General features: G+C 35.6%; 1 protein-coding gene across 1 annotated transcript; it reads right to left on the reverse strand.

Annotated features, from left to right (window-relative positions):
- Positions 1-385: 385 nt before the first annotated feature.
- LOC117911412 (cyclase-like protein 2) lies at positions 386-12,431 on the reverse strand. Its single transcript, XM_034825776.1, is given in 7 exon segments — positions 386-889; positions 892-988; positions 4,862-4,932; positions 7,276-7,373; positions 8,102-8,174; positions 10,492-10,536; positions 11,920-12,431. Coding segments are annotated over 7 exon segments (810 nt in total). The 5' UTR covers positions 12,305-12,431; the 3' UTR covers positions 386-848.
- Positions 12,432-12,716: the final 285 nt, after the last annotated feature.

The following is a 12,716-nucleotide window of genomic DNA, read 5'->3' on the forward strand; positions in this document are numbered from 1 at the left end:
GAAAGAGAATTCAAAAGACTAAAAACAGAAGAAAGTTCCAGAGAGAAAAAAGATTAATAGTCTTTTTCAAGGAAAAAGGTTTGTCCAATCCTCTTCCAATCCTTGCACTGGAAGCTTAAGGAAACATTTTCAGCCGTGCCCGGCCAATCCTGATTTCGGAAACTTTAGGAAACATCTCAGTTGTGCCTGCCCAATCCTTGTTTAGGAAAAAGTTAGGTTTTAAGTATGTCACTAAGAACAACTATGACAAATGACAAAATATGAGTTTGCTTTACCTTATAATGCTTGTATTATTTATACTTACCTACTATTTCTTTACACGTAAGTCTTGTATCCTAGTATCTTATTTTATTTCTTTGTCTGATCTTATTTTAATACCTTGTCATAAAATAAAGCTTTTATGTATGAATTAAAAAGCAGTTAAGGGCCAGAGTTCATTACAAGAATTGTTGGCAATAGCCTCTACACATAAACACTAAGAAACTATGTTCAAAACATTGATTTATCTTTATCTAACAGGTCCCTCCATCAAATAGCTATGATGTATAATCAGTTTTAAGAGTGTGCCCTGTGATCATATTGTTCCCACTCTAGACTCCCTGGGGCAATTACTATTTCCTGCGATTTAAAAGTTTGCATGACAGTACTATTCATGCCACTCAAATGAAAGGAATATCTCAAAGGGAATTCTGTGTTTCAATTCACATACAATAAGCAGCATGGCAGAGGGAAAAGATTTTAGGTAATAAGCCGCATGAATATGTCATGGGCATGAATTTCCGGATTACCTAGTAGAGATGGTAACAGATCCCCAGACTTCTTGTGGCAAACCTCTGACATTGTATAATCTATGAGAAAATTAACCCTTGATGAGAATGCATCTTATAGGGGACCCCTCAGCACCAAACAACCTCAGAGGTAGGCAATGGACCGAATATATTCCAGGTTTGATGTCATCCAGTTTCAGGCCTTCCACAAGAATGGTTTCCTGTAGCATGTTAACAGTGTCAGTGTTGCTGATGTTGCTTTTCTAAACACCAAAGAAGCAAAGCACAATTTTCTGTTCCTTTTTTTCCTTTATTGTTTTTGCAGAGAAGAAAGGATACAATGCATCATCTCTTAGCTCATCTACATTTAATTTCTCCATGAGATGCAATCTTTCTCTTTGATAAATCACATGGGATGTCAATTTCATCTTATGTAAGTGACAAAACAAACAGGAAACGAGCAAATGACATTTAAACCAGAAGCAGTTGCATTTCAAAACAAAGATCAGGCCACCACTCCTGCTAGTTGCTATGCCATCTTAATAGCAACCCTAACGATGAAGGTGGAATTGATCTAGAATATTTCTTAAGTATCAGACACCATATTCGTATTAAAAATTCATACTTTGAAACCATTATTAGAAGCTAACAATTGAAAACGATAGCAGTCATAAATAGTAAGTACTGTTACCTGGCCATTAAACCACCACATATGAATTCTTGTATTATTTTTAGTACTGAACCATTTTATTCATCAAAACTTTTTATGATCAAATAGTAGCAAATATATATATATATATATGATAATCCTTGACTTGTTTTAAGCACTGGACTATGTTATTCAATTAAAGTACCATATCTATGAAAAAAAATGTAGTATTTCAACTAACAAGAAAATTTTGTTTGAATCATGCCCTGCCTCACTTTGTATATGCCTGATTCTACCTCAAAGGCCCTAATATTGGTTGCTGAGGGAGGTCCCTTGATAGATCCCCTCAAAAGTGCCAAGGCACAGAACCCAGATATTTAGATACATGGGGGCAGGAAGAGGATCTGGTGGTGGGTTGTGCATGAACCTGTCACACCTCAAATTGTGGGCACAGCTCCTTCATTGCTAAATGATTAAGATGGTTCAAACTTTTTGGGAAGGAGATGAAAGCTTTCTAAGGTGGATGATGATGACACCCTATAAAGTGACTGATTAACCAGTTTGCAAAACCAGTCTGCAGTCCTGGGCTCTTAAACTCACTGTATGCAGACAGCAAAAGCCACTATTGGGCCTGCAACCCCAGTGAGTTGGCTCACTCCTAGCCCCCATATAATATTCAAGTGGCCACTATTTAAGATGTCAAGCATCTTGAGCCCATTCCTGGGAATCTCTCTAATCTACATAGAGAGTCCAACCCTTATGGCTCACAACACCCTGCCAGATTTTCCCCTCCTTTCAAGCTGCTTAGCTCCCCTCTAGTTCTGAAACACCTCTCGTCATCCACATGGCTGATGCACTTCACATGAGAACCACCCATAAAAATTCTAGCAACCCGAGAAGGAAACAATGTGACTAAAATTAACATCCAAGTTAAAGATCTATGATTGGCTCCTAGGCCCTACGGGACTTGAGCCATTATAATCTATAATAATATAAACATTATTAATCTGAAATATTTTACATTTATATACTGTGATAAAATCTGATATTTTGAGGAACATCAGATCCTTACCTAATTATCCATCCTAAGAAAAATAGATCACTAGGAGAAACATCAAATGAATAAAGCATTTATCTCTTTGCTAAAGGAATATCAGGTTCTAACCATGACTTTAGTCCTGAACAAATTCTCAAGATAAGAAGCATACTGTAGACATCAAAATTTTTAGTGAATTAAATTAACACTAAATTGGTCTTCAAAATTGTGGCTTCCCAATTCAATAAAATTTGGGCTCAATAAGTGATAGATTATACACATTGGACATGTGGCATATATTCAAAAGGTGACACGTAGCAAAATTTAGGAGGCTACAAATTTAGTTTTGCAAAAAAAACAAATCTTCCAATTGAAGTCAAAAGAGAATTAAAAAATAAACATTATCTTGTTGGAAAACTTCCTTAATGAATGAAAAAAGTTGCTAAAATCAAGGAACCGAATTCTTTGAATTAAGCAACTAAATTGTGGGAGTTCCAAATTTAAATTTCACCCATAAATAATAGTGACTTCCTTCAATGAAAGGGACTTTGGATCAGCAAAACGGCTTCACAAAAATCTCCCTACAAGTTCGAGAAATTGCAGAAGAACTACACACGTGTTATTTGCCTTTCAACAAAATCATTCGGGAATAAGCCACTCTATGCCCTCGATTGACTTTCAAAACAAAGAAAACACTTTCATCGTCTACTTTCAAATTGTGATCAAAGTCATTTGAGAATAAGCCACCATAGGCCCTCGATTGACTTAAAGCTTCACAAAATCTCTTTGCAAGTTCAAGAAATCGCAAAAGAACAACACACGTGTTCTTCGCCTTTTGACAAAGTCATTCAAGAATAAGTCACTCTAGGCCCTTGATTGACGTTCAAAATCAACAAAACAATTTTGTTGTCTGCTTTCAGATTGTGATCACAATGAAAAAATCAAAGGAAAAATATTCTTTTGTAAAGAATATTAACACTGAGATTGTACCCCACAATTATTGATTTTAATAAAAAAATTGTTCACATTATTTTACCTATAGGTTTTTTGCTTGTTTTGCAAGACTTACGTGAAATTTGTGCGTACACATACATACCTATAAAGAAGTGTTATACTGTGGTTGGATACTAAGTTAGACATAACACTCCTGAACACATGACAAAAGGATGTGTCCAACACATTAAAATAGTCTTTCCACATTGCAGTCATGGCTTGGTGGCACATGCACTCTCAGTGGAAACATTGATGTTAGAATGTCACTACTTCACTCCATAAAGAGAGAGTTACAGCTTCAAATATATATCTAAATGAGGCAGCAGAGGAACACAATGCGCAGTGTGTATGTGCATGTATAGTGTCATGGATGTCCTACTTTTGAAGATTTGTCATATCAGGTATCCACGTCATGTTGTACCCTTGTTTCTGTCAACATTGGCATTATGTAAATCTTAGGTAATATTGGCTCCAGCTGAGTTGAATGATACATCACATTGAATTCATATCTGGAGAAATAACAGCATAAAGAACCAGGATTGCCAAATCTAATTTAACATGTCATCTAGGACAGAATTAGAAGTGATGTAGAACAACCCTGGGATGGTGGCCTACACTCAAATAGGTGGGCTAGGGTTTTTTTTTTTTAGGGTTTAAGGAGAGGAATAAGGGATAAAGTTTATGGTAGAAAAAAATAAAATAAGAAAAACAGAGAGAAAGAAGATCCGACAAAGAAGAGATAAAAACTTCTAAGGCCTTCTAGATGTCTCACCTAAAAGAAAATCAATGGAGTCTCAACATTGAGCATTGCAACACTTGCAATAAAAAAAAATGTAATATTATTAACATCAATCAATTACTTTGATTTACATCATCAATCAAGTACTTTGATTTACATCACCAATCAATTACTTTGATTTACATCACCAATCAATTACTTTGATTTACATCGATTAGCCTTATTTACAGGTCTCTCTAAGAAATCCAAAATCTACTAGAATTCTAATAACCCATTATGACTCTAATTCTAATTGTCTTATAACCTAATTAGCTAATCTTAGTTTGACTTTAAATATTAATCCTACTTTAACTTTAAATACTAATCCCACTTTAATTCCAACTAATACTAATCCCACTTAAAGTTTATTTACATCGTTCCTTTTCATTCTTGAACATACTTTAAAAAGTTTTCCCCCATCAAGAAGTATCTATTATAGTCTAGGAACAAAACTAGGATTGTAAATGTAAGTCAATGAAATTATCCCCATTAGGGGGCACCCAAATGACACTTCACCTAATACATAGACTTGTTTAAATAAAACAGCAAGAGCAATTATTTAAGGCTTAAATAGTTAACTAATTATTGAAAACAGAAAGTTGAAGTATTCCCAATTCATCAATGAAAAACTTTCTTACCCTGCCTTTAAGAAAAGCATAATGAGCAGAAAGTAAATCAGAATATGCAGCAACAGATAAGTAATCAATCCCTACATTTCATAACAGAAAAAGTTGTCAGTGCAACAATTAATTTTGCAAAAGAAATTCACGGGAAAATATCATAAAGCAAGAAGAGACTATAATAAAGTTCCCAGTAAGACACAAAACCAAACAAAGAACAAGTAGCAACCAAACACAAGAAGATAATTCTGTAAATACATATCATTGAGGGTTGGTGATTATAGGGAAATACGGAGAGGAAGAGGGAGGTTGGTGCTTGAGTGTAGTTAGTGAAAGGTATGAAGTGGGGGTGTAGAAGGCAATCAAAAGCAGGTAGGAGATTTTTAACAGTAGAATCGGTTCAAGGTGGGCAATGGTAGGAGCATGAAATTTTGGAAGGATAAGTGGTGTGGCGATTCGCCCCTGGGAGAGGCTTCTCTTGCGTTGTATTCCATTGCTACTACCAAGGATTCATGAGTGGCTAAGGTGTGGGAGCAGGACGGGGAGAATGGTGGCTGGAACTCTTGTTTTTCAAGATAGATCTATGACTGGGACCTTGATGGGGTGGAGACACTCCTGAGGAAATTGCAAGCATAGATAATTGGTAGAGATGCAGAGGATAAAATGGTTTGACTGAACTAGAAGGTTATGGTTTTTTCAATTAAAACTCCATGCTCTTCTTTGTCTAATGAAAGACGAGAGGCTTTCCCTTCCAATGTTGTTTGGAATCCTTGGATCCCATCAAGAGTTAGGTTTTCTTTTTGGGAAGCTAAGTGGGAAGGACATTGATGTGGGATCAGCTTAAAAGAAGGGAATTGAAGATGCCAAACAGATGCCATATGTGCAAATGAGAAGAAAAATAATGGACCACATTCTCCTTCATTGCTCAAAAGCAATCATCTTAAGGTAGCTGATCTATGCTCTGTGTAGCATAGAGTGGGTAATGCACTCCTTAGTTGGGAAAGCCTTCTAGTGTGCTGGCATGGATCCTTTGTTGGGAAAAGGAGGAAGAAAGCTCAAAAAGCTTTACCCTTATGCCTATTTTGGACCATATGGAAGGAGAGAAATAGGAAGACATTTGAAAATACTAAAAAACCGGATCAAGCAATCAAACAATCATTCATGTATAATTTTTTGAGGAGGTTCAAAGTGTGCAAAGGAGATTGTGCTTTGTCCATGTTAGATTTTATTGATTAGCTGAGCTCTGCGTAGTAGCTGGGAGTTGGTTTCTATGTTTCCCTCAACTTGGGGTGACCTACTTTAGTGTGCCCTTTCATCAGGTGTTGTTCCATATAACGAATAGAATGTTTATTTCCCTATTAAAAATTAAATACATCTCAATGAAAGGAAACAATTTCATTTTTAAATCAGTTTAAAGGACCCAAACTTAATTCAAGGATAAGAAATTTATAGAATTTGTGTCTACTTTTCTAAGTGGAGTTGTAATGAACAGTTCACATAATTCAAGGATTTAAGAACCATTGATAAAATGAAACTGGATGAAAAAAAAAAACTGAAAATTCAGAGGTGGCGTAGGAAGTCAGAGGGGGAACAGAACATTAAAGTAATGGCTTTTACATTTGCAAGCCCATAACCTTTCCTTTTTTGGTAGTTCCTTATGCATATAAGCTATTGGTCAACTTAAGAGCAAATAAAGACCAACAAATCTTGTGCGTCAAATAATGGAACACAAAAGGGTAAATGCAAACCATACATGTACATGTCTATTGTAAGAAACAATAGGGAGTAAATTTGTTATCTTGGGGTGCCATCCACAAGTATAGGTTAAAGAGGATTTGCCCATACAATTATAGTGGGCATGGAAGAAAGAAAGATACTATAGGACTGTCAACAAGGCATATACCTATCAGACTGAAGGAGCAGTTCTACAGATGGCTGTGTGACAAACATGATTGATCATAAAAGAATTATGAGTGAATATTCGATAAACAAGTCCATGAAAGGAGCCTAATGAGGAAAGCACAGATGATGGCTGGAAATACAAGAAAGGATTGATTAAAATGACTGGAAGTGAAATGCCAACCAGAGAACAGAAAATTTTGGATGAGATGATTTTTAGACGTGCAACACAGACAAATTTGTGTGATCATGCACATAACACAAATGAATTTGTATGATCTTGCAGATAAAAAAAATGATCCCAAGCCAGAGTAAAAACTCAATGGAAAATTTGTGTGATCATGCATGTAACACATGAATCTATGTAATGGCTGAGCTAACAAACAAAAAAAAATACTATCCATTCTGGAAACTATGAACAGAGACATAAATGTCAGAATCTAGTACAGATACAATATACTTGATTCAGTGAAAAAGAAAGATACCCCTTGCCAGATAGCTCCAATCTGACAAAAAGAAAGTGTTCATCTTACCAACAAGTTTAATGTTAGTATTCTCCACTAGCCATTTTGCCCCATCTTGTGTGAATCCCACATAGCTTGTGTCAAATTTCTTTGTGAACATAAGTCGCCTGAAATGAAGTAAGTTTTGAGTCCACATGCAATTTCTTCAAATCATATAACCTTCAAATTATAACCTTTTTGGAGATTCATCACTCTTCAAATGTCATGCTAATGTTAAGGAAATAGTATGACATTTCAGAAAAAGTGCAGACTATTTCAAACTTTTGGCCACTGTCAGCAGAAACATAAGGACAACTGGAATTCATAATATTGCACATCAATAAATAAGAATGTAAGCCATGAACATATTGATAAATCATGCAAGTAGAGCCTAAAGTTTAAGAAAATGTTGGATTGTAAAAGAGATATACCATCACTACAATGATAGCAGGCCAATTACTACAAAAGATTAAAGCCTAAATACTATAATATAGGTAACCACAGAATTAACTTTTTGACCTCCATGGATGGTACATTTAAAGAGAAGTGCCTTCAAGCAAATAAGAAACTTCAGTGAAGTAACTTTCCTTATATTAAAAATTTTAAGAGGAAGATTAATGCACAGATAAAGGCATTTTCAATAAATTTAAGATGATGAAAACAAATAGATTGGAATAATTTACATTAAAGCAACTTCCAGTAGAATCAAATGTCAAATGAAACAATCATGGTTCAAAAGAAATCTCACTTACTGTAGTTACTAAAGGACACTGGCCTCAATTATTACTTAAGAAAAATAATTTGAACATGGCCTACATGATGGAATTCTGAAAAAAAAATGTCAAAATAGATTTACCTGTCCGTGTTTAATGTCCTGAAAAGCACACGACGTACTCCCTTGGGAATATTTAAGGACTCCATAACTTCAGCTGCAACATGCAGATATTGTTAACCTAATAGGTTGTAAATTAAATAAGAGAGGTGACATCATTTTCCTATTAGTTGTCAATATATGTAAATTTTCAGTAGGTCTTTGTGAATACAGAAACTTGTCAGTAGCAAAGCAAAAGAGGAACCAGTTCAGGATGCCAACTACTCTTCCATTGAAGGCATACACAAGCAATGATGCATCAATTGATGTGCATTATAGATATGAATCACTGAAACGTACGTATAAGACACAACTCTTTAACCATGCAATTATAAAAATATAGTTAAATAATCCAGCTCTACATAACAAACTCGCTAGATATAGTACCTTTGACTGCACGAGGAATTAACATATCAACACAACCAGACTGTTGAGTTAATTCATTGGAGAATACTCCAAGAAATTTTATTTTTTTTCCCTGTTTCAATTTTAGTGTGATAAGTTCCAGTTTATCTTCTTTATACCTCTCATATATCCTTCAGATTTTATCAGGATATATTGTCTCACTAAATGAAAGCATGAATAAGCAAACAGTGTAGTGAAACAACAATGGACCTCCATAGGACTTTTGATAAGTTCACATTTGGACAATCACTCAATTTTAGACAAGCACTTCCCCACAAAGAACGGCTCTCACTTTTTACTTCGATAGTATGCATCTCTTCTGTTAAGCATGGAAGTTACTTTCAGATAAGTGGTTTCCTCTTCGGTAAGAACATCTTTCACTAGAGAGGTTAATCACCACACAACCTTCAGGGGCCCCACCTTGGCCCCTATTCAGGCTTTTATTAGCAGCTCCAGTTGAGTAAAGTCCAATCCCCATGCAGCTTTAATTTTGGCCACCTAACAAGTCTTCCAGTCATTGCCTGGCCACTATTTGACCATTATATACCCCTTAGGGTGTTTAGTTCTTTATAAACCATTTGTTTGCCCAATTTAGGCCATTTAATTGGCTTATTTTTTATCATCATAACTTTCGAAATTCAATTGCCAACACTGACCTGTGGGTTATAATCATTTTCTCATTGTATCTAATTTTATTGCTCAAACAACAGAAAGTGGGTTTCACAGAGCAATGCTAGTGACATGGGAAAACATATTTGAGCCAAGCAAATCTTAAGTTAGTCTCACCTTCAATACAAAACACTGCAGCAATTTTTACACACACAACAAAGATTTATCACCAAATCGATGATGATGGTGACTTAAAAGGTTTTGTCCAAATCAATGATGATGACGACTTAAAAGGTTTTGGATAAGAAAAAAGTTGGGATGAAATGTTAGGAGCAAGCCCCATTTACAAATACCAAGCAAGAATAAACAAAATAGCAGACAAAGCATATATGGGATTTATAGTGGTTCACTCTCAATGTGAAAGTTACGTCCACTTTGCCGCTAGAGATTCTTCACAATAATCAAAGAAAAATTACAGGGTGATCTCACACCTCCCAATAATCACTCCTCTGTTTTTCATACCGAAAATAGCTGTCCTAATAATCCCTTATATAATATGAAAATTAGTATGGACTAATACATGTGTAGAATACTCAAAACACCCCTTAAAAATTTGCCTTGGGGGCATTGATCTATGGTCTTGGGGAAGAATGTGATGTATGATTAAGCTTCTCACAACTCAACATGAAATTTTGACATTTAATTTTTAAGCACCAAAACTCCTACCAATAAGGAAGGGATATGCCTTATAGAAAAAAGTGAAAGGAGAAGTCACAAATGAGAGCAAAAGATGTCATCAAAAGCAATAGGACCAGCTACTAGCCATAGAAATGGCACAAATTGGTACTTTACTTGAAACCCACTTGAGGAAGTACTCTTGATCAGGTTGTCAACTAGCATACACATCATAATTTTGAAAGTTTTTCTTTTCAACTTATTGTGCTAAATTTAGTTGCAATGCTTTTGGTGGTCAAAAAATTATTCATAAGGAATGTGAACATTGAATAAGCTAAGATCATCTTATACCATCCAAATGAACAATGGGAGTGCATTATTGAAGTGACGCTAAATCCAAAAATGCTAAAAAAATGCAAAATCTGCTCTTAACCCAAGCTGGCATGCTAGGATTTTTTGAAGCCTGCGGCCTGAATTCATTATATTCTGTTTCTTCTTTGGAAGACCTCAGAGCAATGATCCAAGAAATTTTGTTTTCCATTATTTGGTTCTAACAGGCAAATTGTTATAGAAGATCATGCCAGCCAAGTATAATCAGCTATCATGTTATGCTCGTCTCAAAGAGCATTTACTGGCGGAAGAAATATTTGCAATAACATATGAAGAAGTTTATCAGAAACACATACCAGTTATGTTCTTATTCCTTGGAACATCAACTAGCAGAGCAGGACCTGTTGAAACCAACAAATATGATCATCAGTAAAATCTAATGCATAAATGCATAGTAGCATAATATCTTTTATTTCATAAAATCCCATTGCAAAAGAAAAGGAAAGAGAAACCCATGTACAAGCAAGGGAAATCCAGAAGACCAAAACAGACAACAAGCAGGAAAGCAAGATTGAGAGAAAGATAAGGATTGTTGGAAATCTAAAGATGAAAAAAACCCCCAAGAAATCTTAAATTAGCGGCCCATGAGAAAAATGATCTTCACAAAGATCCTTCCTATTCAAAAAGAGCCTCTGACCTTTGCAGGTGAAAAACCTTGGAAAAAGATTGAGTAGAGCTATTGTAATTTCAACAAACATATTGCTTTTGATATTAGGATACTAAAACCGTTAGCATCAAATAGGCAAATACAACTTACAAAACCAAAGAAGCACTAATTTGGTCACAATTATCATCAACTCATCTCCAGACTGAGATAACTCACATCACTTTAATGATAAAAGACCTCTCAAATCTCAATAGCATATGAATGTGAAGATAGGTAAGCATCTTCTCCTGATAATTATAACTGAGAGTTAGCAGTTGATTCCTTGGTACCATCCCACCGTATCTAATTTAATGAGTTAATTTTTAAGTTCAATCAAGCCATTTTAAATATGCTGAATAAGAATCTTAGAGAATGAGCAATAATCAGTACTCAAAAGGAACATCAGATGCAGACCAAGACCATCTATGAAGCTCCAGGAAGGCTTGTAAGGTGTGTACACCTATGTTTGCCGGTAAAAATTCTTCAATTCCCATGGATATCTCATAAGAGGAATCTATTTCAAATAATTGATACCAAACAAACTTTCACAATTCCCAACTCTGGAAACTTGTTTTCATTTTCATTACCAAAAGTGCTACTGAAAAAGGAAAAGGACGAGAACATACTCTACTCCCCAAAATGAGAACCAGATTTCATTGAAGGTTTAATATTCCCAGGAAAGCAGGAAAAGGGAATTTGAAAACAGTTGAATTCGTAAAAGTGAAATCTAAACACATACAAAAAAAAATTATGAGGTATGGAAGGAAAAGCTGGTCCCAATAAAGTCAGCGTTTTGTTTTGCTGTAAGTGGAAAACGAGCATACGAAATGGCAATTTTATACATCTGGGCTCAAGTTTTCCCTTTCTGTGCAATTCAAATACGACCCAAGGCATTCAAAAACCTTTCATCTTTATTCCCTCCTTAGTCCTTAATAGATGATAGAACGTAGAAGAAATACGTTTTTGGAGGGAACGAAAATAATTCTTGGATGGTATAGAAATTTTAAGAGAGAAGTAAATTTTCTTCTTTCTTAACAACCAAACAGAAAATTGCGCTGGAAACACGGGTCAAGAGTACCATTGAGAACTTCAAGGTCAAGAGTATCGACATCGAAGCCGGCGTCGAAGTAGTGATCGAAGACGTGACCCGGGGCGTCGACGTGCGTGCCGGTGTGAGTCTGCATCTTCATTTCAGAATTATTGGCAATCGATCCGTTCTTCATACTCTGGGGCAGCCACAGGAACTGACCGATTCCCTCATCGGAATCAAATGACGGCATATCAGGCGTGTATCGGTGACTGATGTCGAAGATGCGCCCACCGTCGTAGACTTCTTGCCGGACGGGGAGCAGGTCAACGTCGCAGGAAGCGGTATCGTAGCCAGAGGGATACGCTTCGGAAGCCAAGGTGGTCACAGTGAGCACCGCGGCGCAGAGTAGCAGAAGCAGTACTGAAGATTTCATGGCGATTAGTAATGAGAATCTTGTTAGCGCGAGGACCTATGCTCTACAATATGCAGGAAACCTCCTTCTCGGCGCTTGCCCCTGCCCAGTGTCACCGGTGGAGTAAGAAGACGGGAGTCTTTCTACGAAATCGGGCACTAACATTTGAAATAGAATGTTGAATTTGTCGTTATCTTCTAGATGATATCTCTATCTTCTCTTAACAAATTTCGTTTTACCATATAAATTTTGATGCCACGTAAGGATTAAAATAATATTTAAGGACATTTTTTTAATTACTTTTTTATTTCATTTTTTAAAATTACAATTAAAAAACCCATTTTAATTGATTTATAGAAATTATATTAAATTTGAAATTTAATTTTAATTGATTTTTATTCTTCGAATTGAATATCCTTTATAATAAAATTCT

The sequence above is a fragment of the Vitis riparia genome, chromosome 3 (assembly GCF_004353265.1).
Source record: "Vitis riparia cultivar Riparia Gloire de Montpellier isolate 1030 chromosome 3, EGFV_Vit.rip_1.0, whole genome shotgun sequence".
NCBI classification, from domain to species: domain Eukaryota; kingdom Viridiplantae; phylum Streptophyta; class Magnoliopsida; order Vitales; family Vitaceae; genus Vitis; species Vitis riparia.